Below are 13,154 nucleotides of genomic sequence, written 5' to 3'. Positions count from 1 at the left end.
TTTTACTTCTCCAGTATCACCCACCCCTGGATCTATGCTGAGATTATTTATCATTTTCAGTTTTTTTCTCTTACCTCTTATTTTTGCAAGAATCCTTCCTTGGCCTCTATGCCCCACATTCCCAGTAATTCTATCATTGTCCATTTGGAGTTCACTACGTATAGTGGACATGTTACTTTCTATCACTGTTTCCTCTATTCTGCACCTTCCCGTTTTGTTGTGATTCATTTGTTACTTGTTTAGAACCCTTGCTTGAATATTGAGTGTTTTGTTCAAATAATATGAGAGAATATGGGTGACGTGTTCTCAGACTCTGCACATCCACAAAGTTTCTTTGCCCTGCATGTGAATGGCATTTTGGCTGGGGGTCCCTGGGCCCCAGCCTTTCCTTCAGCTGCCTGTAACCATTGCTCTTTATTTTCTGGCTTTCAAGTGTTACAAATAAAAACTCTGATGTCAATTTCATTATTTTTTTCCTTTGTAAATAACCCGTTCTTTCTTTCTAGAAGATTGTAAGATCTTCTCGTATCAGTGGATTTCAGGAATTTTATTAAGTAAAGCATAAGTGTGCGTCTTGTCTCATCAGTCCTGCCTTTAAATCTGCAACACTTAAATCTTTCTTCAGCTCAGCAGCTTTTCTTCCAACATTTGTCTGATTGTTGCTCTTTCTCCATCCTTTCCTTCTTCTATATCCAGAATGCCTATTATCCACGTGTTCAGTCTCCTTGACCTCTGTTCCAAGTTGCTTTACCTCCTTCGCAATTTTTACCATTTGTATTTTTGCTTTGCTTTGAGATATTTCTTCCATTTGATCTTGCAGGTCACTGATTCAAATCCCAACAGTAGCCTTTCTTTCCTTCAATTCAAGAGATAAGTTGAATTTTTTAGCTGAAAAAATTGTATGTTTCATTTCAGAAAATCTTAGGGATGGGGACCAAACTCCAATATCCATGTATGTTTATATTGTTTTGTTGTTGTTGTGCCCAAGGCCACTTGCCAATTTTCATGAGCCAAGGCCCTAGAAATTCTGCCTTATGGTCTGACCTCATTCACTCATTCATCCAGAAGACATGTATGAGGAACTATTAATATGTTACTCAGGTCTCTACTTGACAACAAACCAGGAAAGAATCAACCCAGCTCCTGCCTTCAAGGAATTCATTTTATGGGAATTTGCTTGGCCAGGTGAATAGTCTCACCTGAGGTGATGATGAGGATAACACCACAGATTGCCTAAGTCATGTAAGTTCACAGCACCAGTTTCATTATTTTGAGTGAATTATCTGGTTAGATTGGTCTTCTGTCCAGGAAAAGTATCAAGAAAGAAGGTAAGGGTCCCAAGAAGATTTCTGTGCCTTGTCTCTTGTCCTCTATCTTGCCATTAGCTGATGCCCAAACATTCCTAGCCATCCCCTCAGGTCAGGACTTTGAACCTGTTAAAATATAAACAATCCCGGGAAGGTAACATAATAAGCATGATCAATCATTTGCATCTTAAGTTGAAGGAGTCACTTCTGAGAATAGGTTGGATGAAAAAGGAGGGGAAAGTAGGAAAAAAGTGGGTAGCATACTTTGAGAGAGTCTTTGGAAATGGAGGACATGCTAGGTGAGGCCAAGCTGGGTGAATGAGGTCTGAAGCCCCCTTATTTCATCAGAAATGATAATGACACTGTTATATTTGGCTTGGAGAAGAAAAGAAATGGTTAGGACCATGGCTATCTGCAGTATGAGGTAATGCACATGGAAGAAGTCAGCTTACTCAGCATTACTTTAGAGGGTAGAACAAGGACAACTAAGTGGGAATGACAAGCAGGCAGACTTTGAATCAATGGATAAGGGTGCTTTTTCTCAATGCAAGTTGTCTGAGAAATAGTCCTGTGAGACCCTGAGTTCCCTGCTTTGGCAATACAAGAACAATGGCAGTACTAGACGCCTGTTGGGAATGCTTGCTTTGGGTGGGGGTAGACCAGATGACAATGTAGCCTCTCTCTTCCAACAATAGTTTCTGTGATACTCTGGCCCTGGATTCCTATAGAGGAATTAGAAAGAAGCATCACTGAGATGACAAAAAGTTAAGAATATGGAGATCAAATGTACCAAAAGCATACCATTGTTGCCTTTACAGATTTTCCTATAGCTTGACCTTTAGCCACTTGGTTAGTTTACCAAAATGCTCAACATGGTTGCTTGTGCAGATGCAAGTTGAGGGGCCAACATCACACAACTATGCCTTGTCCTTGAATTACTGTCCCCTATCACTCTCCCCTCTCGGGGAGTTCTTCTTTGGGTCAGTCTTCTAAGATCTGCCCATTTGGAAACTCAAATATTCATGGCCTGCATTTGTAGTTACATCAAACCCATGTGCCCCAGTTTGTTTATGCTTCCTATATGAGTCTGAGCTTTGTTTCCTTGGGTCATAAAGGTTGTGAGAGTCTGGGGATAGCTATAATCCAAACTAGTTAGGAGTTGGCAGTTTCAGTGTGGGTATGCTTTCTACTCAATAAACCACAGTTTCATTTGGCAACTTGAAAGGCATTCACTTTTTATGTGAAACTGTTTTACTTGCCTGGCTTTTCCCACGTCTTGCCATTCAAAGAAGATAGAAGAATCCATAGGGAACACTTCTGTCCCTAGTGAAACCAGAATTGCAAGACTCCAAGGAGAGAGATGAGGAATTGCTAAAAAAAAAAAAAAAAAAAAAAAAAAAAGAAAAAAGAAAGAAAGAAAGAAAAGTCTTTCTTTCTTACTCTCTGTAAATGGATAAGTAGGAGCCCCCAGCCCCCTCCTACAGCTGAATGGGCTGCCGGAACAGAATTAAGTGAAGGAAGTTGCTCTTTGGAGACCATCTAACTCAGCATGCATTTATTCCACCTAAACTCTGGCCTATGCTAGAAAAATCTGACCTCCCCAAGTTTAGCCCCTAGTGGTCAGTGCATCCCTCCTCCCTCTACAAGATTGGAAGTGTGGAGTTGAATGGACCCATGAGATCTGTGAAGAAAACTTAGTTCTGATGTGAATTCTGATTGAGGCTTTAAGGAAATAATCTGTAGAGATAGATGTCTTGGGGAGCCGTGGTATCTGAGCTGCAGCCTTCAGTAAGATCTATCTGGGACAAGATTCCATCTTGATCTTCTGTCTTACAGGACAGCACTTGATTGCCCCACCCTTAGTGTGTATGACAGATACTCTACATGTCTAAGTTGCCCACGGGCTGCATGTGAGCTTGTGAATGGCTCCTCAGAATTATTTCTTGTCTTTTCACACCAGTTACATGTTGTGCTCAGATGGCATATTTCCTGTCACTTCTAGGGCGGATGGATGCTTAGGGGTCTGGAGGGACTACACCACAAGAAGTTCAGGAGCCCTCAGGAAAGACCAGAGCAAGAGGATAACAGATAGGGCATGCAGGGCTGAGCCAAGGACTGCCAGCTGGGGAACAAGGAAAAGTGTCATTGGCAGGCATCCATGGGCCCTGAGCTAGCAACACCAAAGTAGGGACCCTGCAGGGGACTGATCTCTAGTCAGCTCCACACCTGTCCCTGGAATGTTGGGCCCTCCAGCTCCTCCCCCCTTTGTTTGCTTTCCTTCTTCAGAAGGATCTCCGTGATCAGGACCCTTCTTTGGCAGTTCTAAAACACCTGGCATGGTGGGAAGGGGGCCTTTGACGTCAGTGGGGAGATTGTCTACTCAGGTGTAGCTAATTTCCTCAGTGTGAGGTTTTATTTCTAAACCTGGGTAGGCCACCTCACACCCCATCACTGACAGAGTATGTGTGTGTGTGCATGGAAGGGGTGCAGCAGGGGGGAGGTACACAAACCTGGGGCTGGCTGGGGCAGGGGTGGGGGGAATGATGCTTGACCCATCATACCACAAAGCCAAACAAAACATGTTTAGATTGGGCCCCCCTCCTCAAACTCCAGCCCACCAGACCCCACAGCCCTATGGGATGTGGGAGGGCCATCTTTCCTAATATATAGACCTCAAGTCCTTTCTGGAGGCAGGAGTTAGGTCATGCCCTTCTTGCTCTGAGAGGGTCTCATGGTGAGTCCCTGGGACCCCCATCAGGAAAAGTCAGAAGGAGGACAGGTCTGAAATTTTCCACAGAACCAGAAAGACAGCATCTATTATTGGACTATGCAGAAATTTCCATCAAGATGCTGATGGCAATACTGTTCCCCAGCCTGTGCCCTGCCTATATGGGGAATTAAGGGAGTTTATTGAGGTTCGAAGGCAAATTGGCCCCCTGAGGAGACAACACTTAGATGATTACTTTAAAGGCAAGTGCTAGAGCGAGTTTCTAATGAAAGGAGTAATTTAGGAAGGGCAGGGAAGCTCCTACTACACAATCCTTTGCTCTGCCCCTTTAAAGGAAACCTGCCTGATCAAAGCAGGTGGGAAAACCATGGTAGCCAGAACCAGTCCTCCTCAGGGTGTGTAGAAGGTAATCTTTTGTCAGGAAGGCCAGTGTGAGAGCAAGCTGCAAAAAGAAGATTTGTCTTTCCTCTCCCTCCTCCTCCATGATACCCTTTCTCAACTGGAAGACGTGTGCCAGGCATAGGATCAAGGAATGTAAAGTGAACTTACAGAGGACCAGCAAGAGGATGGGCAGAAGGGATCCAGGAAGCGAAGGGCTTTGGGTTTAGGGGAAAGTCCAGCATCCGGAGTTGAGGACCAGAAACTCCACTCAGTCTGAAAGAAGCTTCTTGCCACATCCCAATGGTCTAGATTCCTCCAACCCTGTGCATAACATCAAAAGGAGCCCAGGTAAGAGGTCTTGTGGGAGAGAACTGAACTGTAGGTCCCCCTACCCCCACCCCAGCCAACAAGACCATCTGACTTTTCAAAGGAAGAGACAAAAAAAGAAAGGCTGATCTTTTTATCCCTTTCTTCTGTTGAGCTGTGGTGTCTGGGGAAGCTAGTCCTGAGATGGGGAATGTTACTAAGTATTCTAAAGAGAGTTTAGATTCTGGAAGCTTCTAGCTGAAAGAGCTATTAAATAGGTATAGTTCAAGCCCTTACTTTATAGATAAGGAAACCATGGTTTGTCCGAGGACCTGTCCAGATGATAAAAGAGCCTGGAAAAAAGTCCAGGGGTCCCAACTCACACCTCATGCGGTGATGGAACCACCACCTTCAATCCCCTTACTGAACTAGCTGCCCACTGGGTGAGCCTTCACACTATTTGTTATCCTTTCCACAATTTTGTGACCCAATGCTCTGACATCAGTGTGGTTCCTGGGGCAGCACCATGTGGACTTGAACTGTGGGGAGCTAATGCAGTAAATTTGAAAACTTCCTTCCCAGGCATCATTACCTGCTGTTTCCAGGGTGGAGGTACCTGGTCCAGGCATCTTGGCCCCTCTCCTCAGTACCCCTTCCTCAGACATGCCAATAGAACTAGACGATCTCAGTATATACAAACATCATAACATCCCAACTTAACAACCTGTACCTCTGGTGCTCCTCTCTTACACAGCCATCTTAGATTACTGTAGACATATTATGTGCAGTACAGAGAGTGTTTCTGGAAGACAGCCACCCCATAAGGAAGATTCCAGGATATTGAAGTTACCTTATCAGAGAATGGACAACCTTGTAAGGCATGCAATCTCCTCCAAAACTGGCACCAAAGGATGTGAGCTTTTGTGACCTTGCTGAGGGAAGGCTATCCTGTGAGGCTTGAAGATGCCTGTGGCCAGGCCTCTCTGTGGCCAGGCCTCTCTGCTAGCTGCCAACACCATAGCCTTGATATACCCCTTGTCTCAAACTTGTACAGCATCGACACCTCCCTTTAAGGCTAGAGGGAGAAAATTAGTTTACTCTCAAGTGCCAACTCTAAATAATTAGTATTGGTTGTCTGAGAATTGTGTTAAAAAGGAGTCTGAAGCTGTTTGGGGAACATATTGAGAGAGACTGCTATGACTAATTAGCTATGTCTGCCATAGATAATGGAGAGAAGGGAGGCAGAGGAAAGAGGATGTGGGGCAAGGGGTATGGAAACACCGCTACCAGAGAAGAAGCTGGTGTACAGTGGCCCAGAACTTTCCCTGGCCTTTTATTTGGTGTCACAGATGCAATGATACACAGGTGGGTTTGGAGTGGGGGGGTGGGGTTGGGAGGTAACTCTTGTTTTGGGAGGAGTAACAAATGGATCTTGATGGTAGGTTCCAGATGTTCCATATGTTGGACATTGTAAGTGATGTGTGGATGGCATCGATCCACCTGCAGGAGACAGTAACACCTGTTCAAAATCTGAGGAAGACAACTTGTAGAAATAATTTTGGTGTGGGCCTGCTTGATTAAAGATTGACTTTCAGTAAGATGGACTAGATCAGTTTTCATCCTCTGAACGATGTCATACATGGTTTGGGTTTGCTCGGTTCCTCTCAAAGAAATTACAATAGGCTTCAAAATTGTATTTGACAGCCTCCTCTACAAATTCTTTTTTAGCCCTGGTATTTGAATGGTTAACATTTTCTGTACGTTCGACGTCAGTAGAGGCATAAGTACTATGGGACACTGCTCTCCAGAAAGTGTTTCTGAACAAATACTGTGGCTCATAACTGTTCTTTCCTTGTGTGAGTCAACGGGAGGAAAGCGTTGCTGGACTCTTGCCCATAAAAACACAGGATGGTGGCAATCCTCGAGGGCGGACACAGTGCCCCTGAAATGGCAGTGTGAAGCTACATGCATTGGGATGCTTAATAAAGCTTGTCAGAGTAGGAGAGCCGTGGCTCCTACACAAGGCAGGCAGGCCGAGGAGTTAGTGAGCCGCTAAGGTTTACCCACGGGCTATGAGGGACAGAGCTTTCCAACCGTGTATAGCAGAGCACACAGAGCTGGGCTGGCAGAGCAACCACTGGCCCTCCGAGGGGCCAGGTGTGCCTGGTGGGGCCGGAGTCCGAGGGCCTACGCCCTCTGGCCATAAACAACATTATCTAATTACTGCACCGTGCCACACACTATTTTCTATGTGTGCCATGATGTTAGGGGCAGAAAAAGTGAGTTATGAACAAAATTGCTCTTGGGCTATAGAACACCCAGCCCCACCTCTGAACCACATAGGCCTTTGTGGCCACCCAGAAGGAACCTATGGAACATGCCGGTTATTGAAAACAAATCCTATCAAGCATGATCTCTGTCTTCAGTGACCTGTTTCTTTCTCTGTAATTAACCGGGTTCTTCCAGCCACTTTCACAGTATTCCTGGGTTTCTGGTTGGTTGGTCATAGATGGCCAAGCATTGTATCACCATTTATAAACTTCCCTTCTTGTATCCAAGTACCACGGAAAATAATCAGCTCTTACCCTGTAACCTGCAAAGCCCTACACAACTCAGCTATTACCTCTGTCAACCAATGAAAGACTCTCACCTTTATTTCAATATTTATCAAGCATTTAACAATTATGATGAGATGTATTATTCTTAAAAATAGTTCACACCCTGAAATATCCAATGATTGTTTGTTATACCATTCAGAGACTAAAATGTGTAGTATAATTACCCCTCATCAATTTATTCAGCAAATGCTTCTGAGTGCCTACAGAATACCAGGCTTATGGTAGGTGCTGGGGGAGCCGAGACAATCAGGTATAACCCAGGCTTCCAAGGACCTCACCATCCTGTGAAGGTGACAGACAAGAACACATAATTGACACTTGACAAGGTAAGAGTCAGTGAAGGCAGGTATAAAATGCCAGGTGTGCACTGGGACCAGGAGCCCTTCTGACTGAAGGAGGCAGAGGGTCATGTGCCATCCGAGGGACGTGGCCTCACTGAAAAGGTATCTGATATGTGAGCCCTGCAAAATATTTCCCAGAGCCTTTTGTCTTATCTTCATAACAACATGAGATCGAAATGGAGGGTACCCCTCCAAAATATCTGCCATAGTTCCATATATTGAGTTTGCAAGGGCTGCCTATGGCATCTACACATTTCTTTCTGAGAGCCATGCCTGCACTGGAGAAACTGTTAATGAAAAACGCCATGCAGAGATGAGTGAGTCTGGTTCCTGGCCAGTGTTACTGTTGTTTTCTTTGTATCCCCCACCACATCAATGGAACATTTATTTTTGGAACATTTGATAGATGTGTTCATGATATTCTTGAAATCGCCTTTATCCATTATGAAAGTCCTGGGAATCTGACCCAAAAGCAGCAGTAAACTGCTATCCCCTTATCTTTAAGTATTTTCACAGCCGCGGGAAATGTGTTACTTTATCTCCAGTCTTCTTGGTGGCAATGTTCCCGCTTTTCTTTCTCAACTGTTATCCAGCACAGCCAGAGGGGCCACTGCCCTCCACCTGGAGGTGGAGCCCAGCACCCCAGTAATACCCGTGTGAGACCCAGAGCCAACCCTGTGTCGGGCCATATGTGGTGCCTCCTCCCCAGCTCACCCTAAATAAAGACCAAAATAAGTTGCCAAGGGAAGGAAAGATATTTCTTGTTTTTGCTTTTTGTGGCTGGGACATCAATGCTAGGAACACATAGTAATATGGGCCCTGCCCCCACTTTCCTGGGACCTAAGCAGGTAGCAGAATCTGGGAGGCTAAAAATGAAGGGCCAGGGCATGAAAGGTGAGCCAGACCTTCTGCAGCCATTTATAGAGCCTCAAATCAGGTGTCAGGAGAGCTGGGAGCAACTCCTGGCTGTGCTATGATTAATGAATGGTGTGACTTTGGTAAGTTGATATTTCTGGACACAGGAGGTAGAGTGTGATCTTGAAACTCCATGCAATTCTCGGTCTAGGAGGCTAAGGTAAAATATTCCTCCGCCCAGGTGTGGCTGGGGCAGCTGACACTCCACATATAAGGAAGGAGAAGCAATGGGCCAGCAGAAGGGCCCTTCTAGCCTGGCAGATGCACACTTGGGATAGGTGCTCTGGGAGAATGCCCCACTTTATCAGGTGATGTATGATACCCCCTTGTCCCTTGGTGCAAAACCTGTCTGCACAGGTGTCCTATGGCAGGCTTATGTTCCAGGTGTATCTCAAGCATGGGATCGGGGTTGGGGGGGGGGGCTTCTCCAGCATGGGGAGTTATGGCCCGATGCTGACCCACAGACAGGATGCTGAAATAGTTTCTTCCCCACCCTGAGCCTAGAGGAAATGGACATGGTTGCATGTTTTACCTTTGAATCTGAGAAGATAGACAAAACCCCTCTCCTTGCTCATATGTGTCCCACATACTCTCTGGTTGTTGGTCTTGCTATATTCTAAGCTTTGCTAAAGCCATTTTTATCTGAGAAGTGTGATCTAGACCAGTTTTTCAACTTCAGTGTGCACGCAAAGTTAGCTGGGGATCTGGTTTAGAAAAGATTCCAAGTCGGTCAGTCTGAGATGGGACCCAAGAGTCTGCATTTGATGTCCGTGGAGCTGGCCCACAAACCAGACTCTGAGCAACAAAATGCAGAGGAAAGGGTTGGGGGCTGAGAGTCACATGGCTCACTGTTTGTAGGTAAGCTTCAGAAACCATGCTGAGCCTCAGTTTTCCAGTTTGTGCAGATAACAATGCCCAGGTGCTATTCCAAACCACTAAATCATCTAACTCTAGAGTCCACTGGAGCTCCAAGCAGAAAGTGTTAAGGGGTGCCTAGGTGGTTTAGTTGGCTAAGCGCGACTTTGGCCTGGGTCCAGATCTTGTGGTTCGTGGGTTTGAGCCCCATGTTGGGCTCTGTGCTGACAGCTCAGAGCCTAGAGCCATTTCAGATTCTGTGTCTCCCTCTATCTCTGTCCCTCCCCTGTTAGCACTCTCTCTCTCTCTTTCTCTCAAAAATAAGTAAACATTAAAAAAAAGTGTTAAAGAATGTGTTAAAGCTGCATACTTAGGGACCACCAAATACTCCAGCTGATCAATGTGGGGTGGGCACAGGAACGAGCATCCCAGCAAAGCCGCCAGGGTGACTTGATGGTGTCGATTCTCAGACCCAGCTTTGAGAAACCCTGTCCCAAGTGAGGAGCGTGCTGTGCTCCCCCATGTGTGGAAATCTGAAATAATAAAGTTCAGCAGAGGGTTTATTGTAGCTGGTCATAGCCCCAGACCCTTACCTCCCCATAGACTCATGCTTGTCAAACTTTAATGTACACAGAAACAGCTGGGGAATCTTGTTGAAGTGCAGACTCTGATTCTGACAGTCCAGTGGAACCTGAGATTCTGCATTTATAACATGCTCCCAGATGAGTTTGATGATGCTGATCCCAGGACCACATTTTGAGTAAGAAGAACCCACATTAGTGATTCTCAACCCAAGCTACTCACTGGAGCTATCTTTTAAATAAAATGGGCATTTAAAAACTTTAATTTTTTAAATTGGTCCAGGATAGGGTTCCTGCATCTTTTAAGGCACGCTGGTGGTTCCAAAGGGCCGCCAAGATTGAGGAGCTGCCACACACACCTCCTGCCACAGATGGCGGACAAGGCACTGGCTGAAGGGCAGAAACGGCAGCCAGCTCAGGTCCACCATCCACGCTGGCCAAGGCCCAGTTAAGTAGGTCTTAGGGTAGTTTCTTGCTGGAGTAATAAGGCAGACTGGCTCTTGACATGTCTATGCATCTGTGATATGGTTTCTGCGGGGAAAGGAAGTGGATGTTTTAGTGGGAGGAAGGGGGGAAGATGCTGCTTGCATCCAATGCACCAGTGTGGTTACTAATGAAGCTTCAGAGCACACCGCGCCTGCCTTTCCAGCTTCTGCACGTGATTTTCCCTGCGCTGCCTGCCTGGCTCTTACAGGGTACAGGCCAGGGCAGACACCGACCTGTCTTACTTTGCCCCTGGCCAGGTGTTGGTGGGGAGCAGCCAGCCACAACAAGCCCAAGGGCCGATGAGGGCTCAGAAGCCGTGCCCCCCAAGCCCAGGAGCGTGTTCCACATCGAGTGGTCATCCATTCGGAGAAGGAGCAAAGGTGTGTACTGCCTCCTCCTTGCTTTCGGGTCCTCAATTTACTCATCTCTAGAATGGGGACAATGGCAGTACCTACTTCATAGGGTAGTAGGGAGAGACATGAGGACCAGGTTCATTCTTATCACACCCAACCTCTGACCACAGCCATGACCCCAGTGTCTATACCCTCCCAGGAACAGGGGGATGCTGGAACTGGGACAGGCAGCTGACTCTATAGGCCTTGACTATGTATTGGAATCACCTGCATCCCATCCCTGGAGACACCAATCTAATATGTCTGGGGATTAGCCAGGGTGGGCATAAGGATCTATCAAAGCTCCCCATGAGATTCTAATTTCTGCCAAGCCACAAACTACTGATGACCTACAAGATTAGAAGTGAAATTTTTTATCTACAGCAGCGGTCAAGATATCAAGGCCAAGGAAACAGATGGAGAGCCACAGAGGGAAGGGGGCTCCCAAAGGCCAAGAGGGGAAGGTCCAGAGGGCAGCCAAAAATAAGCAGGTGGGGAAGCCAGGGAGGAGTCAGGGGAAGCGGGGGTACAAGGAATCCTCCCCAATCAGATTCAAAGGCAGCCACGTGAAGAGCCAGGGCAGAAGGCCAATCTAATTTTGCCCCTTAAATCTCAGGGAGGGGAACCAACTTGCCCAGAGTCACACAGCTGGCAAGGGACAAAGTGGGGGAGGACCTGTTAGTGTCCTTTTTACAAACCGCGTGCTTCCCAGAAGATGCATTAGTGATATTCTTGCATTTGCACTTGCGCATCTAGGCCTCGTTGTTTCTCACCAAAAGTGGCCCTCCCAGAGACACAGGCCTGGGGTGGTGTGGGAAAACATCACACAAGATGAAGAGGGCATTGAGTTAGCTCGAGGACCCTCTATCCCGGGGGTTTGTATTTGACAGGTGCCACTAGCATGTCAAGGAAGACTGTGTGGCTTTCTTCTAACAATCACCCTCCAAACATCCTCTATCACTGTGGTTGGGGGCCGAGGGGGTGGGGAGCACTAGCAGAGCGTGCAAAGGAAACTGAGATATGGGTTTCATGGGAATTGCTCAACGGAAGACAGAGGGGGGCTTCACACACAAGCAGCAGGTCCATCAGGGTGCCATGCACCTGGCCTCAACGTCTAGAGGAGTTTTCTTTGCTCCCACCCTTTCTTTCAAAGATTCCAAAATTAGTTTGTTTCTTCTGCATAGTGCAACTTCCCAAAAACACTGTTATTTGCAGCCCCTGCCATTTCAAAAGTGGGCACATGGTGCCATTGATGGATCTTTCTAGTGCTTAGGTTCCCTGAAAGCTCATGAATTCAGTGGGAATGGTCCCTTCAGTCTGAAAATACAGGGTGTTCAGAGCCCAGCCTGCCATCCTCACACTTGACCACAAGAGGGAACCAAAGCACCAAGGCCGAAACACTCAAGTCTCAGAACTCCCTAAATTCCTGTATAAAGTGTCCTGCTTACATGGGGATGTACATTTTTTACCCAAAGTGAGAACCCAAATGGGTTCTTGACCAGTAAAATGAAAAGGGGTCTTCCAGCTGCAAGATACAACAGTTCTGGGCTTCGTCAAGTGGAATAGGAAAACTGTAAGAATTTGCTGCTAATACGCCAGGGTAGAGGTGTCCTAATTGATGATGTGCTTTCTTTCAACTCCAGTGTTTGGAAAAGGCGAACACCAGGAGAGGCAAACCAAAGACCCTTTTCCCTATCAGTACCGGAAGCCCACGGTTGAATTGCTGGTGAGTAAAGAGTGGCCTGAATCGGGCAGGGTCCTACAGACACAGAACCTGCAGCAGATTAGGGAGAGAGGGCCAGAAAAGATGTTTCTTGAATTCATATTTCCAGAAACATAATTACCTGGGATAAAAATGTCTATTTTTCATAGTCTACTTTATAAAATTTCATATCCCTTTTATTTGAATTAGTTATCTGTCTTCTCTAAATCTGGCATTCAAGCATTTGGGAAACAAGCTGGTACCAATTTTCAAAAACAGATTCTTTATATGTTTAATTTTATGGACAGTTAAATTTTAAAGACTAGACATGTTGGGGGGTGTGGAATAAGGAATAAGTTCACCTGGAAAGAGTGTGGTATAGTAGAAGTAATGGTTTAATAAAGAGTCTAAAGGTCTGTGATTAAATATCGATTCTGCTGTTTGACCTTGACCTTTGCCAATGAGAACCTTCCATCCAGGCCCTAGCCCTCACCCATAGAATGAGGATAAATACAGTATCCTGTTGTACTGCAAGGTTGTTG

The 13,154-nt window shown here is 46.1% G+C and overlaps 1 protein-coding gene across 1 annotated transcript in view; it reads left to right on the top strand.

The window, feature by feature from the left end:
• Window positions 1-13,154, top strand: part of SLC14A2 (solute carrier family 14 member 2) — a 444,882-nt gene that overhangs the window by 419,054 nt on the left and 12,674 nt on the right. Inside the window, exons 13-14 of the mRNA XM_049620168.1 lie at window positions 10,776-10,898; window positions 12,554-12,636. Coding sequence (XP_049476125.1) covers window positions 10,776-10,898; window positions 12,554-12,636 — 206 coding nt within the window. The remainder of the gene's footprint in view (window positions 1-10,775; window positions 10,899-12,553; window positions 12,637-13,154) is intronic.

This window comes from Panthera uncia (assembly GCF_023721935.1).
Source record: "Panthera uncia isolate 11264 chromosome D3 unlocalized genomic scaffold, Puncia_PCG_1.0 HiC_scaffold_8, whole genome shotgun sequence".
Lineage (NCBI taxonomy): Eukaryota > Metazoa > Chordata > Mammalia > Carnivora > Felidae > Panthera > Panthera uncia.
The sequence above is the reverse complement of the archived record's forward strand: the minus strand, read 5'-3'. Positions and strand labels throughout refer to the sequence as shown.